The sequence below is a fragment of the Sus scrofa genome, chromosome 5, assembly GCF_054392235.1.
Source record: "Sus scrofa isolate SSC_HxYL_T2T_F1_AM1 chromosome 5, Sscrofa_HxYL_maternal_Yorkshire_Landrace_v2.0, whole genome shotgun sequence".
Classification (NCBI taxonomy): Eukaryota; Metazoa; Chordata; class Mammalia; order Artiodactyla; family Suidae; genus Sus; species Sus scrofa.
In genome coordinates, this window is record NC_139387.1 from 71,137,830 (window position 1) to 71,156,710 (window position 18,881).

The 18,881-nt window shown below is 43.8% G+C and overlaps 2 protein-coding genes and 1 non-coding gene across 12 annotated transcripts in view; 1 reads left to right on the forward strand and 2 right to left on the reverse strand.

Annotated features, from left to right (window-relative positions):
• NCAPD2 (non-SMC condensin I complex subunit D2) overlaps nt 1-12,371 on the reverse strand; it is a 31,506-nt gene extending 19,135 nt beyond the window's left edge. For 6 of the 10 annotated variants that reach the window (XR_014803880.1, XR_014803883.1, XR_014803886.1 and 3 more), the window contains exons 1-5: nt 11,592-12,371; nt 10,728-10,877; nt 1,102-1,177; nt 769-827; nt 105-286 (exon numbers count right to left, since the gene is read on the reverse strand). Coding sequence is in view for 2 of the 10 variants with exons in the window: in XM_021092429.2 (XP_020948088.2) it covers nt 105-286; nt 769-827; nt 1,102-1,177; nt 10,728-10,854 (444 nt within the window). In the remaining 8 variants the exon portion in view is untranslated. The remainder of the gene's footprint in view (nt 1-104; nt 287-768; nt 828-1,101; nt 1,178-10,727; nt 10,878-11,591) is intronic. The other 4 variants (XR_014803879.1, XR_014803881.1, XR_014803882.1 and 1 more) reach the window with 1 other exon arrangement.
• On the reverse strand, nt 363-691 carry LOC146403436 (small nucleolar RNA U85). The gene has a single exon (XR_014804690.1). It is a non-coding gene; the product is annotated as a small nucleolar RNA U85 (small nucleolar RNA).
• Nucleotides 12,372-12,518: 147 nt separating the features above from the next.
• On the forward strand, nt 12,519-13,963 carry MRPL51 (mitochondrial ribosomal protein L51). The gene is made up of 3 exons (XM_021092433.2): nt 12,519-12,731; nt 12,816-12,926; nt 13,647-13,963. The coding sequence occupies exons 1-3, from the start codon at nt 12,653-12,655 to the stop codon at nt 13,841-13,843; spliced, it is 387 nt and encodes a 128-aa protein (XP_020948092.2). The 5' UTR covers nt 12,519-12,652; the 3' UTR covers nt 13,844-13,963.
• The last annotated feature ends 4,918 nt before the right edge of the window (nt 13,964-18,881 follow it).

Consider the following 18,881-nt stretch of genomic DNA (forward strand, 5'->3'; position numbering starts at 1 on the left):
ACAGAAAGGTAAAGGATCCTCAGACTCACTGAATTCCCTTCTTTTGCACCAATTCTCCTGTCTCCCCAGACCCCATATTAAGAGAGCCAGGAATATCAAATCACCTTCCCGCTAAGGTCCAGGTCCATGAGACTTGTCTGGCTGGTCATGGTCTCAAAAGACTCGAGGAGGCGTATCAGAGCATAGCAGTTCATCTTGAGGGCATTCAGGTGGGCACTTCTATCTGACACACTCAAAGCTGCATCATCCAAGATGGTGGGAAGTTCCTGGGAGTGGCGGGATACCACTGCGAGAAGCAAGACCTGGAGTCAGTTTCATTCTCTTTCCTCATACTCCTCAACTTCAAAACACCCAGCACTAGCAGCCATCAGATTACCAAAGATCTGTGTTTCATCTCTCAGTGGTCACAACACAAGCTAAGTCCTTTGGGACCCCTGACCCTGATGTCCTGGACATACCTTATCCCTACTCTCTCACTCCAGTTACCCCAGTTTCTTCCTGGCAACGGGAAGAACGGCCTCTTTTGCAAAGAAGCAGTTCAAGAGTAGGAAGAATTTGTTGTTGGTCTGCCCTTACAGTGAACACACATAACTCTGTATCGCCCACCAAGATTACAGACCTTAATAGGTCAGAGGTCCTCGGGCTTAGCCCAACCAGCTGAATCACCACAGCCTTGATATCATCACGTGGCTGATAAAATGCAGGAAACAGTAAACAAACAAACAGCAACCAATGCCCTCCATCCCCTGCCCCCTGCCCCATAAACACCTTTTATCAGGAATTCCAGGGTATCTTCCTTGAGGCCAGGGTCTATACTTCGAAAGTGACTATGAGGGAAAGAAAGTGCGGGGGGTGAGACAGGAACCTGCAGAGCCCATCCTAACAGATGAGATCAAACCTGAGGAATCTACTGCTTAAAAATCCACACGAAATTCCTCAACTGAATAAATATGGTGGCAAGCTGGGGTAAATGCTCATTAGTAGAAATATCAGCACCCAGAACCGTTTATCAGTGAAGTATAATTTGGAATTTCAGGACTAACATGCAAAGTTAGGGCAAAAAGCCACCAGTTCTTTTTAAAGTACCAGAGGGGAACTTACTGCAGAATGCTGTAGATGGTATCAAAATGCTCCAGCATAGCCAGGGGCCCCTGAGCTCGAAAGGCAGCCTGAAATGCTGTAAAGATGAGAGAAGTTAATCAGTACAGAGGGGAGAAGCCTTTTTGGTAAGTTCTACTCATGGCAGAAAATGGGATTGTTTTTATTGACAAAAATCACAAAAGGAGACAGTTTGTTTCAATGTAACATATTATAATTACATCTGACATGTATTCTACAATTAGAGCTTACTTGAGTTTTACCACATCTTTGAGCTAGATGAAACAGATAGTACTATGCCTATTTATGGGGAAAGAAATTAAATGTCAGAGTAGTTACGTGATTTGTCCAATGTAGCAGCGAACACAAACTCAGGATCTTTTTTTTTTTAATTCTGAAATTATAAAAGTAGCAAAAACAGTACAGAGTCCTATATAAATATATTTTTCCTTTCCTTTTTGGGTCTGTCTGTGCTTTATGTTTCATTTATTTATTTATTTAGTCTTTTTAGGGCTGCATCCGTGGCATATGGAAGTTCCCAGGCTAGGGGTGGAAATGGGAGCCGCATCTGCTGGCCTATACCACAGCCACAGCAACACCAGAGCCAAGCTGTGTCTGCAACCTACACCACAGCTCATGGCAACGTGGGATCCTTAACCCATTGAGCAGGGCCAGAGATCGATCCCATGTCCTTAGGGATACTAGTTGGGTTCGTTTCCACTGAGCCACAATGGGAACTCCCAGAGTCTTGTATTTTTCACCCACATAATGTTAACATCTTATGTAACCATATAGTACAAGGATCTATTCTAAAGCAAGAAATGAACATTAATTCAATGTTGTTAACTAATCTACAGACCTTATTTACATTTTGCCAGCTCTTCTATTTATCTCTATTTCCCAGTTCATGAGCCAGTCTCGGATACCACAGTGCATTCAGCTGCCATACCTCCTTAGTCTCCTCCAATCTTTGTTTTTCATGATCTTGATACTTGAAGTGTATTTGCCCCTTCTTATTCCATAGAATGTTCCTCACTTTGGGTTTGTCTGCTATTTTCTCATGATTTGACTGAGGTCAGACACTTTTGGCTAGATCCCTGAGACAAGGACGTTGGGTCCTCCTGATGCATCATATCAAGAGGATACCACTGTCTTATTACTGTTAACTGTGATCAGTTGGACTTAGTGTTTACCAGGTATCTCCCCTGCAAAGTTACTATTTCCCCCATTGCAACTAATAAGTATCTTTTGGGGAGATACTCTGAAACTATGCAAACATCTTGTTTCTCACCACATTCTGCCCACTAATTTAAGCATCTCTGGATAATTCTTGCCTGCCATAATTATTATCGGGGTGTTTACTAAATGAGATTTGTCTGTCTTCATTATTCCTTTTCACCTACTAATGGGAATGCCACTATAAGGATGAACTGTCACCTTCATTTATGAATTCAATTATTTGTTTACATCAGAATGGGCCCACGAATGTTCCTTTTATTCTGTTTTAATCAATTCCTATTACCACTCACTTTGTTACTCACATTATCCTATACCTGACCATGGGGAGCTCCTTCAACTTGGCCTGTGTCTCAGACATGCTTCCTTTACTCTCGTTCTCTTAATTTCTTGTATCACAAGATGTTCCAGGTTCGTCTTGTATCTTCCTCTGGCTAAGTACTAGAATCAACCATTCTCAACAGGGTGCTGGTTTCTTTTATGGGAGAATGGTGTGCAGAAACCAAGTTCTAGGCACTAGTTAAGATCACTGCTGGAGTTCCCGTCGTGGCGCAGTGGTTAACGAATCCAACTAGGAACCATGAGGTTGCAGGTTCAATCCCTGGCCTTGCTCAGTGGGTTAAGGATCTGGCGTTGCCGTAAGCTGTGGTGTAGGTCACAGAGGCGGCTCGGATCTCGTATTGCTGTGGCTCTAGTGTAGGCTGGCGGCTACAGCTCTGATTCGACCCCTAGTCTGGGAACCTCCATATGCTGCGGGAGCGGCCCAAGAAATGGCAAAAAGACAAAAAAAAAAAAAAATCACTGCTGTTGGAGCTTTTAGGCCCTGTCAGTATAGAAGATCAGGATAAACATATATATATATAGGTATAAACTCACATTCCTGTATTTATTTATTTATTTTTTTGCCACCCAGAGGCATATGGTGTTCCTGGGCCAGGGATCAGATCCATGCTGCAGTTGTGACCTAAGCCTCAGCTGCGGCAATACCAGCTCCTTAACCCACTGTGCTGGGCCAGGGATTGGACCTGAGCCTAGCACTCCCAAGACACTGCCCATCCCATTGCACCACAATGGGAGGTCCATCCTATATTTATTTTTATCTCTGCGTACAGATTAAGAACGTAAGTTCATTTATATATTTGCTTAATCCTAGGATATATATATAAAGCAGTTTCAGAATTGCTAACTTACACCCCTTTAAAAATAAACTTACTGGAGTTCCCGCCGTGGCGCAGTGGTTAACGAATCCGACTAGGAACCATGAGGTTGCGGGTTCGGTCCCTGCCCTTGCTCAGTGGGTTAACGATCCGGCGTTGCCGCGAGCTGTGGTGTAGGTGGCAGACGCAGCTCAGATCCCGCGTTGCTGTGGCTCTGGTGTAGGCCGGTGGCTACAGCTCCGATTCAACCCCTAGCCTGGGAACCTCCATATACCATGGGAGCGGCCCAAGAAATAGCAACAACAGCAACAACAACAACAACAGACAAAAAGACAAAAGACAAAAGACAAAAAAAAAAAAAAAAAAAAAAAAAAAAAACAAAACTTACTAACAACCTTAAGCTAACTTGTAAAGTTCTTTTGTATACAGTTTATAGTAAAAATACTATTTCATAGTTACTTAGGTCAGTTATTCTCTTCTGCAATCCTTTAGTGTGATTATGTCAAGCCACGACGGGAACTCCCCGATCCTCTCCGATGTTTAATAAACTATTTTATTCCCCCAATTCCTACAGACTCCCTAGGATATTCATAGCATGTTCTACCCTTTCTTTATACTTTGTCTTGCCCTTTGCCTCTCTTCCCTTAAATAACTACTTTCTACTTTAGCAAAAAAGAATGAGACCCAGAGCACGGGCTCCCTCATGTAACTCTGCCTTGCTGTCAATAAATCTGCCAACATCTATTCTTTGCTTCAGTCTCAAGTGGAAAGATGTTTCTCTCTAAAGCTAAGCTGTCTCATTGCCCCAAAGACTTCTCTCCTCTCTTTCACCTCTGGTTCCATCCTCTCCAGGGAATGCTGTCTTCCTGCCAATGTGCTCAGGCCACCCCACTTCTTTAAAACAAAACAAAAATGCTCAATGCCCTTCATTTGACTTTGCTTTTATTGCACTTTAAAATTCTGTCTGGAGTGCCTGTTGTGGCTCAGTGGGTTAAGAATCCAAGTATCCATAAGGATGCCAATTTGATCCCCCTGGCATTGTTCAGTGGGTTAAGGATCTGGTGTTGCTGCATGCTGTGGTGAAGGTTATGGATGCAGCTTGGATTTGGCCTTGCTGTGGCATAGGCTGGCAGCTGTGGCTTTGCCCCTGGCCTGGGAACTTCTATATGCCACAGGTGCAGCTCTAAAGAGACAAAATAAATAAATAAATAAATAAATAAATAAAAATTGTCTTATCTTTCTCAATTTCCTGAAACCTAGTTTCCGAGATTTACCAATCTAACATCTATCCTCTCAAAGATTACCCATTGCTTTTTTTTTTTTTTTTAAATTACATCCAAGGATGCTCTCTGTTCACATCCCCCTTTACTTCTCCAAACAATCACTCACTGTTTTAGTCTACTCACACTGCTCAGGCTTACATTTGGTTTTAACATTCACTAGGCTAAGCTACTTAGCTTACCAGGTCTCAGTTTCCCTTTCTGTAAATTGGAAATAAGAGCAGATCTTATAGAACTTTTTTGGTAAAGATTAAGTGAGATAATCCATGTGAAGCAGTCAGGACAATACTTAGCACATAATGTAACTCAGTACATGTAAGCCATCTCCCATTCTTTTTTTTTTTTTTTTTTTTTTTTTGTCTTTTTTTTGTTATTTCTTTGGGCCGCTCCAGCGGCATATGGAGGTTCCCAGGCTAGGGGTCCAATCGGAGCTGTAGCCACTGGCCTACGCCAGAGCCACAGCAACTCGGGATCCGAGGTGCATCTGCGACCTACACCACAGCTCACGCCAACGCCGGATCGTTAACCCACTGAGCAGGGGCAGGGACCGAACCCGCAACCTCATGGTTCCTAGTCGGATTCATTAACCACTGCGCCACGACGGGAACTCCCATCTCCCATTCTTACAAACCTCCTTCTATAATCTGGAAAATACACAAATATGGACATGAGGAAAAAAACCCACAGTTAACATTTGGCTAATTTTTTTCAGTTTGTTTTCTTTCCTTTTTTTTTGGCTTTCTAGGGACAGTTTATTTTCTAAGCATATTATTTCTTTCTTTCTTTTTTTAGGGCCATACCCACGGCATATGGAGATTCCCAAGCTAGGGGTCTAATCGGAGCAAGAGCTGCCAGCCTATGCCACAGCCACAGCCCACAACAGATTCAAACCACATTTGTGACCTACACCACAGCTCACAGCAATGCCGGATCCTTACCCCACTAAGTGGGGCCAGGGATTGAACCTGCATCCTCATAGACACTAGTCAGGTTTGTAACATGCTGAGCCACAACAGGAACTCTGTGTGATAATTTTTGATGGTTGTATAACATTCCATTGAATGTACCTTCACTTACTATTCTTCTATTGTTAGACATTACGATACTTCTAATTTTTCCCACTAATCAGTAGCATATTTACTCCCCTTGTAAATATGAATTAGATCCAACTGACTGCTTACTCCATTCATGTAATGACATAAATAAAAGTGGCTCCAAAAAACCCACAACCATGCTAACTATTCTTATTTTAAACTTAAGATGACCTCAAGTGGGGCCTTAGTATTTCTTAGTAAGCCTATTACAAGTTCCCAGGCCTTTTGCTTTCTTTTTAGGGCTGAACCTTGCAGCATATGGAGGTTCCCAGGCTAGGGGTCCAGTCAGAGCTACAGCTGCTGGACTATGCCACAGCCACAGCAACGCCAGATCTGAGCCTCGTCTGTGATCTACACCACAGCTCAAGTCAACGCCAGATCCTTAACCCATTGAGCAAGGTCAGGGATGGAATCTGCAACCTCATGGTTCCTAGTTGGATTCATTTCCGCTGTGCCGCAATGGGAATTCTGCCTTTTGCTTTCTTTTAGGCAATTATTTCACACCTTTCTTCTGCTCATAAGACACCCCCCTCATCCCGCCCAAAAGTCACCATCAGTTAAAGGCTTCACTTCCTATCTCACTGAGAAAACAGAGTAGGACAGAAGAGAATCTCAAACTGCCAAACTCTGTATGTACCAGCAATACCTGCACATATCTGTGCCCATACACTGCCTTCAGTGGATAATCTGTCCCTGCACTAATAAAACCATCTCCTCCCCCAGCACCATATCACATGCTCTCTGACCCCCTAAAGGCTACTGCTCCAACAATTGTTCCCTTTCCCTCCAGCATCCTCAGCTTTCCCCTTTCTCTGATTATCCCCATTCAGCATATACACATGTAATGTTGCACATCCTACCAAAAAAAAGTCTCCCCTTGATTCTGCCTTCCCACTAGCTACCCCCTATTTCACTGCTACTCCTTTTTTTTTTTTTTTTTTTGTCTTTTTGCTATTTCTTTGGGCCGCTCCCGCGGCATATGGAGGTTCCCAGGCTAGGGGTCAAATCGGAGCTGTAGCCACCAGCCTATGCCAGAGCCACAGCAACTCGGGATCTGAGCCGCGTCTGCAACCTACACCACAGCTCATGGCAACGCTGGATCGTTAACCCACTGAGCAAGGGCAGGGACCGAACCCGCAACCTCATGGTTCCTAGTCGGATTCGTTAACCACTGCGCCACGACAGGAACTCCTCACTGCTACTCCTTAAAGCAAAACAACCAGAAAGAATTATCTGAACTCACCATCTCTAATCTCTCTCCTCCCATTTTCTCATAAACCTGTTCCAATCAAGCTTTTGATCCCACCACTCTGAAAGAGTGTTCATCAAGGCTACTGGCAACTGCCACATTGCCAAGTCCAGCAATGAAATGTGCAACTGATCTCACGTTTCACTTCTGAAATTTCTCTTAATTTAGCTTCCACTTGGCTGCTTTGTTCACTTTCTGCCTCAAAAGAAGTTTCTTCTACTGGTTCTTTCTCATCTTCATAGCCTCTAAATGTTGGAATGTCTTAGGTCTTACGTTCTGAAATTGCTTTTCTTCTCCATCTATACTCACTCCAACCTCACGGCTTTAAAACACCCTCTATGTGCTAAAGATTAAATCCCGAATGTGTATCACCAGCCAGCACCTCTCCTTAAACTCCATATAACCAGTGGTCTAAACCTGCTCCTCTCCTACTCTACCCCATCTTATTACATGACAGCTCCATTCTCCTAGTTGCTCAAGTCAAAAAGCCTTGGCATTCCCTTGGTGGCATAGCAGGTTAAGAATCCAGCATTGTCTCTGCTACGGCACGGGTTTCAGCTGGCCTGGGAACTGGAACTCTGGAACTTCTGCAAGCTGTAGCATTTAAAAAAAAAAAAAAGCCTTGTAATCATCCTTAGTCTTTTCACTCTAACCCTGTAAGTGCCCAATCCAATCCATCAACAATCTTGTTGGCGGAGTTCCCCACTATAGGTTGCAACTACGGCTCAGATCTGATTCCTGACTCAGGAACTCTATATACCATGGGGTGGCCAAAAAAGAGGGAAAAAAAAACAGAAAAAATCTTGTTGGCTCAAATTTCAAAATTTACTCAAAATCTAACCTTTTATGATCACCTCCACTGCTATCAACCCAAGCAAGCTACCTGGCATTTTATTAGCTTCTTAATTAGTCCTTTGCTTCTTCCCTTGCCTCTTACAGTTTCTGCTCAACACAGTAAATATACTTTTAAAATGTCAGACCATATCACTCCTGTGCTCAAAAGCCAATGGCTTTCAAGGTCACTCCCTCTCAAGCTGAAGTCTTTACCGTAACCCACAACACCCTAGATGAGTGCTTCTTCAACTGAATTACCTGGGGATCTTCCTAAAAGACAGATTCTGATTCAGTAGTTTGGGGAGGGGTCTTCATCCTGCATTTTTTTCTTTTTAGAGGCACACCTGTGGCATATTTCCAATTTCTTGTGGCATATTTCAAAGTTCCCAAGCTTGGTGTAGAAGTGGAGCTGTGGCTGCCAGCCTACACCGCAGCCACGGCAACACTAGATCACAGATTTCTGTGACCTATACCACAGCCTGCAGCTCCTTGACCCACTGAGCGAGGCCAAGGATCGAACCCACATCCTCACGGATACCATGTTGGGTTCTTAACCCACTAAGCCACAACGGGAACGCTCCATCCTCCTTTTCTAATAAGCTCCTAAATCATATAATGCTGCTGGTCTGAAGACCATACTTTGAGGAGCAAGATGCTAGAAAAATCTGTACCACTTCCTACCTGACTTTGTTTTCCTAGCTTACTTCCTTCCAATCATACCTCAGGGCCTCTGCAATGGCTTTCCTGTCTGCTTAGAATGCCCTTCCTTGAGAATCTGCATGGTTCACTTCCTCACTTTTAAGGTCTCTGCTCAAATCTCACCTATCAGCAAGCCTTCTTCATTATCCAATATAAAATGCCAGTCCATATCCTGGCACTGTAATCTTTATTTTGCTTTATTTTTCTCTTTGCCACTTACAACCACTTGACATACTCCATATTTATTTATTACTTGTCAAAAGCCTTGAGAGATTCTTTTTTTTTTGTCCATTTCTTGGGCCGCTCCCTTGGCATATGGAGGTTCCCAGGCTAGGGGTCGAATTGGAGCTGTAGCTGTCAGCCTACGCCAGAGCCACAGCAACAAAGCATCCGAGCCGCGACTGCAACTTACACCACAGCTCACAGCAACACCAGATCCTTAACCCACTGAGCAAGGCCAGGGATCGAACCCAAAACCTCATGGTTCCTAGTCAGATTTGTTAACCACTGCGCCACGACGGGAACTCCCAAGAGAGAACTTTGTTTTATTTACTGTTGTATCCCCAGTGCCTAGAACATGGCCTGGCACATAGTATATCAACAAATACTTGAACAAATTAAATGATCTGATCTTGTGTTTACAGTAGGACTTGTATTTACGGTGCTAAATACCAAAAGCAGGAGTTCCCGTTGTGGCGCAGTTGTTAACGAATCTGACTACGAACAATGAGGTTGCAGGTTTGATTCCTGGCCTTGCTCAGTGGGTTAAGGATCCGGTGTCACCGTGAGCTGTGGTGTAGGTCACAGACGTAGCTTGGATCCCATGTTGCTGTGGCTGTAGTGTAGGCCGGCGGCTACAGCTCCGATGAGACCTGTAGCCTGGGAACTTCTATATGCCGCAGGAATGGCCCTAGAAAAGGCAAAAAGCCAAAAAAAAAAACAAAAAACAAAAAACACCCCAAACAAACCCAAAAGCAATGCAACTATTATAAAAAGGACTCTAAGAGTGAGCATGCATTTTAAAAAGTGACGCATAGTAACTGAAGAACAGTTTGCTATAGTATTCTGGAGGATTCTGTAGTTGGTTTTTTAATTTTTTTTTTTGGTTTGGCCGCACCCATGGCATGAGCAAGTTCAGAGCCAGGAATCAACCTGTGCCACAGCAGTGACAGATCCTTAACCTATTAAGCCCCCAGGGAACTTCTCTAGTTTTAAAATAAGAAAGAAGAAAAGACACAAGACAGAAAACCCCATTTTCTACCTGGGCATATCAGAGCAAGGAGCTGTCATCTGGCAGTAATGATGGGAAGACCAAAAAGAGACAAGCTGGAGTTATTACCAAGTTGCTTGATAATTAACCAACCCTACTTGTTGTAGGAGATCATAAACAAAGTAGATTACTATTCAGATGAGGAAACCAAGGCACAGAGAGAGTAAGTAACTGCCCAAAGTCAAAGTAGTGGAGACAGGATTCAAATCCAGGAGGCAGTCTGGCTCCACAGGCTTAATCTCTACTCTCTATAACTCTCCAAAGCAATCTACCTGACACAAGACACTTCCAATAAGTACAATAACATTATGGATGAGGCCTTGTTGATGATGCATGAACTGCTGAGTCATCTATAGGTTTCAATAGGTAACTGCACTGTACATATATCACACAGTGCTGCAACTGTGCACATATTCTTTTTTCCACTATTGTATGCTCTTGGAAATGTGATCTAGACTCTAAAAGTATTACCTGGGCACATCCCAGACATTCTGAAAAAGCTATCTTCTCCTACAACTCTTAAAACTGCCAGGACTTTATTTTGACATACGGTTAAGAAGCAAAAATCCAAAACAAAAACTTCCCCAAAGAGTAACCATATACACCCAGACTGTTGATTGAATTATCTAGAGAAGGTGGTTAATGAAAATACTCTTCGTGTAACAAAATACTAGGGAAAAAAAAACAATAAGAAAGACATGTTCCTTGCCCTCATGGAGCTTAGCGGTGTAGTGGAACAGACAGATGATATAACTACATGTGGGTGGCTGTTCTGAAGTGCTAGGCACAAGGGCAGCTGTGGCATCTTACCTTTAAGGTGTGATGGAAGATGTTTGATGGACAGTACCTCCTGCACCACATACTGATTCACCCCTCCACTTTTCAACAACTCTTCTGGGGATAAGGGCAGATGGAACTCATACAGCTGGGGGGACATCTTTCTCCCAATGGCTCACAGTGCTGGAAGCCAAACAGCAAATCAGTCTATATCTAAAGGTTGTCTTTTTATTCGGTTCTATTACTTCTCTCTTCAAACATATGATTTTTAGTCTTTCATCAAGCTAATAACATTATCTTAGGGAGTGTGAGATTAACCCTGGACTAGAATGTAATTCTAGTTGTGACTCTGACACTTGGTCATGTCACTTAACCCTGGACCTCATCTGTCAAACAGGATTACTAATCTATGATTACTTTATAAAGTTGCTCTGGGAATCAAATGGGTCAAGAAGTATGAAAGTATTTTAAAAACTGTAAAATAGCATATCAATGTTCTTTCTGTTTCTATGGGCAAAACTTAGGTATAGAGAGAATGCCTCATCAGAGGCTAGAACAGTGGCCCAGTAGGGCTTAATGTGTTTCCTGTTTGCAGAAAGAGAACATTTGCTTACTCTGTGCCAGGTTCTGTTAGGCTATTTGAACGTCATACCTTATCTAACTCTCCAAATGCCAACCTCATGGAGTGCATAATACTACTGTTCCACTTACAGATCAGGAAATTGAGGCTCTGAAAGGTTAAGCAATTTGCTCAAATTCCACTGCGGATCTGTGAGACTGTTTACCACGCCGTACCACAAGGACGCACCAATAGACCTCCCAGCCTGATGCCGCATCATACCGCCCGGTTCCCGATTTTCCCGGCCTCTCCTTCCCCGCTCGCCCTGAACACCACACCTTTTAAGAGAACTTCACCTGCAGTTCCTCTGGGTCCGGTTGTGGGGCTGAAGTGAAGGAAAAACCATGAAGGGCACAACACGCACCAATCAGCTAGGCAGCACTCCCACGGGCAGAGAAACCGGCCAATACCTGCCAGGCGGAGGCAAAAACCCGCCTCGGAGCCGGGGACCGCGCCGGCAAAGCCGCGAACCTGGAATTCAAATCTCAACGGCCGGAAGTGGGCCAATCAGGACACTTGCTGTAGGGACCAACCAATCATAACGCAGGAGCCGGTGAAACGGAGGAGGGCGGGACCTAGATTCTGGCTCCCGCCCCCTCAGTCCCTACAAGGTCCTCCTTTTACTCCGTCGGTGGAGAGGAGGCCTTCGTGGTGCCTGCCGGAGATGCCGCGTTTCTAGCTGGGCGGCGGCCGTGCCCCTGGGACACTGACACACTCAGTCACCCCCCCAGTACTGGAGGCAAGTTCAGGCCGGCAGTTAGAAGACCTAGGCTCTAGTCCGGGTTCCGCCATCTCCTCTGCCAGGTGACGTCAGCAGGTCGTTTCACTCCCTCAGCCTCGGATTTCCTCCCCTGTCGAATAAGGGGAATAAAAACAGCTACAGCGCAAAACTGCTGTGGGGCACAGAGAAAGGAAGCTCTGGGTTCCTCCAGGTTCTGGACCTTCATCTCCCTCAGTTGAGGGAAGCCCAAAGAAACAGGAAAGGGTGAATTTTCTTGAAATTCAGTTTTGGGGCGACCTAGACAGCGACACGGGCCCCTCAGCTCTTCTGGCAATCCAGAACTTCCGGTGGGCAGACCGGAAACGCCTCTGCGGGGCGGGGCTACAAGGCCCCTCTGCCCCGGAACCTGGAGGGCGGGGCTCGCCGCTGGGGAAGGCGGGGCCAAGCGGGGCCCGGCAAGTCTGGCGCCCTGAGCTACCTGGGTAAAGCCCAAGATGGCTGCGTCCATGTAATACCAATGTGAACCCAGTGGGGACGGTTCTTATCTCCTCGAAGGCCACATCTGGCCCTCCCTCCTGTGCTCCTGCAGAGGGCTGTTGTAGCAGAGAGACGAGGGCAATGGCAGGGAGCCTTTCTTGGGTGACAGGCAGGGGCCTGTGGGGCCAGTTGCCCTTGACCTGTAGAAGCTTCTCTCTGGGTAAGTGCTTCATGCAGTAAGACGCCTCGAGAACTGTTTCTCAGTAAGCGGCTCAGATTCATTCCTTTTCTTCCCCTTCCTTAGGTATTCCTAGATTGTTCCATGTAAGGGTCACTCTCCCGCCTCGCAAAGTGGTTGATCGTTGGAACGAGAAGAGGGCCATGTTCGGGGTGTATGACAATATCGGGATCCTGGGTAAGACTTGACTCCTTGGTGCAGAATTCCAGAACAGAAGTTATGTCGTAACGACTATAATTTTTCACCTGTGTAGAAATGATACCATGTTCAATAGTAAGAACAAACATTTATGTGGCTATTTACGTTGTGTTGGGCACTGTTATGTGTGTCCTGCATGCATTAACACATTTAATCTTTATAATCTTTTCACTTTAAAGGTGAGGAAACTGAGGCACAGAGATAACCTAGTTTTCCCAAAGCTAGTCAATGGCAGTGCCAGAATTTGACCCCAAGCAGCGAGGCTACAGAGTCTGTGGTCTTGATCCTGTAGCATAATGTGTCTTTTTTTTTTTTTTTTTTTTTTTCCCTGCGATTTTTTGGGCCGCTCCTGCGGCATATGGAGGTTCCCAGGCTAGGGGTCTAATCGGAGCTGTAGCCAGAGCTGTAGCTGCCGGCCTACGCCAGGGCTACAGCAACGCAGGATCCAAGCCGTGTCTGCAACCTACACCACAGCTCACAGCAACGCCGGATCCTTAACCCACTGAGCAAGGCCAGGGATCTAAGGCGCAACCTCTTGGTTCCTAGTCGGATTCGTTAACCACTGAGCCACAACGGGAACTCCTAATGTGTCTTGTCTATAGGTGCTGCTCAGGTAGATGCAACTCTGTTGAAGGCTTAGCTAGTGGAGACTAGGTTCTTTCTCCTCTTGGAACTAACATGTTATCTCACATTACATAGGAAACTTTGAAAAACACCCCAAAGAACTGATCAAGGGCCCCATATGGCTTCGAGGCTGGAAGGGGAATGAATTACAGCGTTGTATCCGAAAGAAGAGAATGGTTGGAAATCGGATGTTCATTGATGACCTGCACAATCTTAACAAACGCATCAGCTATCTCTACAAACACTTTAACCGACATGGAAAGTACCGGTAGAAGAGAAAGCTAGGAACTGTGGAGGAGGCATATCTACCACCCAGGAGAAGGAGGAAGTACTTTTCCTTATGAGGAAAGAGATTTGTATGCCCGCAGTAATAAAATGGGACTTCTTTGGAATGTGTTATCCATATGCGTTATTTTCCTTTAGATGCTGCTTTTACTCATTCAGGAGACTAGAAAGTGTGATTCATTCCTAAGTCTTGTCTTAGGTTTGGACTTTACCACTTGTCTTTTGTGGTCTAGCCATACCTATGGTGTTTAAAACGTAAAAAATGATGGAGTTCCCTAGGGGCCTAGTGGTTAAAAATTTAGTGTTGTCACCGCCATGTCTTGGGTCACTGCTGTGGCTTCGGTTCAATCCCTGGCCAGGGAACTTCCACATGCCTTGGAAGTGGTCTAAATAAACAAACAAATAAAACTAAATAAAGTAAAAAATTGTTGACCCCTTTTGACATTTGGCCTTTCAGAGTGTTAAAAGTTGTAATTTTAGGAGTTCCTGTCATGGCGCACTGGAAATGAATTCGACCAGGAACTGTGAGGTTGCAGGTTTGACCCCTGGCCTTGCTCAGTGGATTAAGGATCCAGCGTTGCCGTGAGGTCGCAGACACGGCTTGGGTCTGGCGTTGCTGTAGCTCTAGTGTAGGCCAGCAGCTGTAGCTCCAATTAGACCCCTAGCCTGGGAACCTCCATATACCATGGGTGCGGCCCTAAAAAGACAAAAAAAAAAAAAGTTTTCATTTTAAATGCCATAATGCCATCATGTTAAATATATTTTAAAAAACCTTTCCACACTGGAATGAAATGTGATAGAAAAATGGAATTATACTTCTATACTATTTCTGGTCAAAAAATATTAGTTGGATACCTTTTCCGAGGTGAGAACAAAGTGTAATATAGCCTCCCCCCGTGTTTTTCTAGTTATAGGTATAAAGTTATAACCTCATACTTCAATATGAGGCATTAAGGTTTGCATGAGTGGTTCCTTAGCCTGACTGAACATCAGAATCTCTGGGTAAACAGTTTAAAAAGTCTGATCCTTCTCCCCAAAGATTTGTGATCTGTAGGGCTGAGCTGAGTCTTGTACGTGTACCTGGGTGTTTTTAATATTAAAAAATGTATTCATCTATACAGGCAGATAGTGCAGAATTTCAAAATTGCAGAAGAGTAATCTGATGAAAAATTTTCTCGGGAGTTCCCACTGTGGCTCAGTGGTTAACTACTCTGACTAGGAACCAAAAGTTTTCAGGTTTGATCCCTGGCCTCGCTCAGTGGGTTAAAAGGGTCCAGCATTGCGGTAAGCTGTGGTGTATGTCGCAGACTCAGCTTGGATCTGGTGTTGCTGTGGCTCTAGCATAGGCCGGCAGCTGTAGCTCTGATTAGACCCCTAGTCTAGAAACTTCCATATGCTGCTGGTGCAGCCCTAGAAAAAGACAAAAAAAAAAAAAAGACAAAATTTTCTCACAGCTTATTTTGTGTGCTCTTTCTGAGAATACCACTCTTAAGAGTTGTTTGTTTGTTTTTGTCTCTTTAGAGTCGCCTCCGAAGCATGTGGAGTTTCCCAGGCTAGGAGCAATCGGTGCTCTAGCTGCTGGCCTACGCCACAGCCGTAGCAACTTGAGATTCAAGCCAAATCTGCGACCTAAACCACAGCTCACAGCAATGCAGGCTCCTTAACCCACTGAGCAAGGCCCGGGATTGAACCTGTGTCCTCATGGATACTAGTCAGTCATTTCCACTGAGCCACGACAGGAACTCCTTTAGGAGATTCTTTCTGGATACATACTGTACACATACAAGCTTGTACTTATCAGTCTATCCATCTATCTTTATAAAAAAGTAGGATTCCATGCACACCGTTCTATACCTTGCTTTTTTTTTTTTTTTTAGGGCCTCACCTGTGGCATATGGAAGTTCCCAGGCCAGGGGTCAAATCGGAGCTACAGCTGCCGGCCTACACCACAGCCATAGCAACGCCAGATACAAGCCTTGTCTGCAACCTACACTGCAGTTCACAGCAACGCCATACCTTGTAATTTTACTTAATGTATCTTAGATATGGTTTAGCGTCCTCATATTATGTTCCATAATTGTTTCCAGGCTTTTGCTTCAAAGTATGACTTTAATTTTAAGTAATTATTTTTTTTTGTTTTTGTTTTTTCTAGGGGCACTCCCGTGGCATATGGAGGTTCCCAGGCTAGGGGTCTAATCAGAGCTGTAGCTGCTGGCCTACACCACAGCCACAGCCACGCCAGATTTGAGCCATACTTCTCTCTTTCATTACAACCTGGTGTCAGTAGATTAGCTTCACTGTGTTTTTGGGCAAGTGGTTTGGTAACAAGCTTAAAAAAAAAAATTAGAACCCCTCTCAGGAGTTCCCACTGGTGTTGACTCTGTTGCAGCTGGGATTTGATCCCTGGCCCGGGAACTTCTATATGCTGTGACTATGTCTGAAAAAGAAAAAAAAAAAAAAAAAAAAAACCCAGATCAGTGAAATCAACCTGAGCTGGGGTCCCAGGCATTCATATTTTTAAAAGCTCTCCAAGGGAATTCAAAATCAGGGTTGAATACCACAGTTTTGGAAAGTGAAATAAGGCAAGGGAATACTTTAAAGGTCCCTTTACTTTGAGTCATCTGAGCCTCTGAAATCACGTTCTTTTCTTTTTCCTTTTTTTTTTTTTTTTTGTCTTTCCATCTTGCTTGATTTTATACGTCTCTGTGTCCATCTTCCTTATTAGCTAGGCCTCATCCCCATTAAGGGCAGAGCCTGTCTTGCACATGTTTGTTCACTGCAGTGGTCTAGCATCTGGTCTCTTTGTACAATAGCTCTTTATTTATTTATTTATTTAAAAAAAATTTTTTTTTCTGCTGTACAGCATGGGGACCAAGTTACACATACATGTTTACATACTTTTTCCTCCCATTGTTTGTTGCGATGTAAGTATCTAGATATATTTCTCAATGCTACACAGTAGGATCTCATAGTAAATCCATTCCAAGAGCAATAGTTTGCATCTGTTAACCCCAAGCTCCCCATCCCTCCCACTCCCTCCCTCTCCCCCAGGGCAGTCACAAGTCTATTCTCTAAGTCCATGATTTTCTTTTCTGTGGAAACGTTTATTTTGTACAGTAGCTCTTAATAAGCCCTTAGTAAATATCTGTAGGTGTCATTCATTCAATAGCTATTTATTTATTTATTTATTTCATTTTTTTAGGGCCCTACCTGCAGCATATAGAAGTTCCCAGGCTAGGCGTCGGAGCTGCAGATGCTGGCCTATGCCACAGTCATAGCCATGCCAGATCCTAGCTGCATCTTCAACCCACCTCACAGCTCATGGCAACACCAGATCCTTAACCCACTGAGCAAGGCCAGGGATTGAACTTGCATCCTCATGGATGCTAGTTGGATTCCTTTCCTCTGAGCCACAATGGGAACTCTCTCAATGGCCATTTATTCAGTTGGTGCTAAGAATAAAAAAAAAAAAAAGACTTAGCCTTTCATAAAATGGTTCAGCCACTTTGGAAATCTCTGGCAATTCCATCCAAAGTTAAATATAGAGTTACCACATGATCCAGCAATTCCACTCCTAGGTATGCACCAAAGAGAACTGCAAACATGTTCACACAAAAACTTATACACAGATGTTCAGAGCAGCATCATTCAGAATAGCCAAAAAGAAGAAACAACCCAAATCTCCATCAACTGATATTGGATAAACAAAGTATGGTCTAGTCATACAATGGAATAGTATTCAGCCATGAAGAGCATGAGCTACTGACACATGCTATAACATGGATAAAACTTGAAAACACTATGCAGATGAAAGAAGTCAGTCATAAAGGCTACATAGTATATGATTCCATTTATATGAAATATTCTGAATAGGCAAACACAGAGACAGAAAGTAGATTAATGGTTGCCAGGGAATGGGGTAAGGAGTGAGGAATCAGAGATGACTACCAGCAGGTACAGAGTTTTTCTTGCAGATAGTGAAAATGTTCTGGGATTAGTGGTGATGATTGTACAACCTTGAATATACTAAAAGGCATTTAATTGTATACTAAGTGAGTGGATTCATATGGTATGTGAATTTTATCCCACTTTGAAAAAATGGGATGGGAGGAGTTCCCTGGTGGTTCAGTGGGTTAAGAAATCTGGCATTGTGGCTCAGGTCACTGCTGTGGTGTGGGTTTTATCCCTGGCCCAGGAACTTCCAAAACTAACCAAACAAAAAACCCTAGTAACGGAAGGAAATTTCCTTAACTTGGTAAAGGTTATATACTAGAGATTAACAGCAAATATTTAAGGAGTTCCTGTTGTGGCACAGTGGAAACTAATGTGACTAGTATGCATGAGGGTGCGGGTTCAATCCCTGGCCTTGCTCAGTGGGTCAGGGATCTGGTGTTGCCATGAGCTGTGGTGTAGGTGGCAGGTGTGGCTCAGATCCCGTGTTGCAGTGGTTGTGGCGTAGGCTGGCAGCTGCAGCTCCGATTAGACCCCTAGCCTGGGAACTTACATATACTGTGGGTGCAGCTGTAAAAAGCAAAAAACAAACAAATAAAAAAAACCCAAATATTTAGTGGACATATATTCCATTTAAGATCAGCAACAAGACAAGGATACCCCTTATTACTGCTGCAATTTAACTTGGTACTGAAGGTCCTAGTCAATGTTATTTAAAAAAAAAAAAAAAAAGGGAAAGGAGACAGGGAAGGAAGAAATTAAATAGATATGAAGATTGGAAGGAAAGAGATCAAACTGATCATTTACAAATTAGATGATTTTCATTGTCTAAAATAGGAATCTTTAAAACTTCATGCTGTTTGGAAAAATGGTGAGATTTAAAACATGATATCATTTATGTAAATTAAAAATACATGCACAGGAAACAATATACATTTTGCAGAAATACAAAATTATAAATATCAACCATTTTATAATGTTATCTATGGCTAGGAAGGGGAATAAGGAAAAAGGGAATTTAAAAATGAAACGAGGGGAGTTCCCATCGTGGCACAGTGGTTAACGAATCCGACT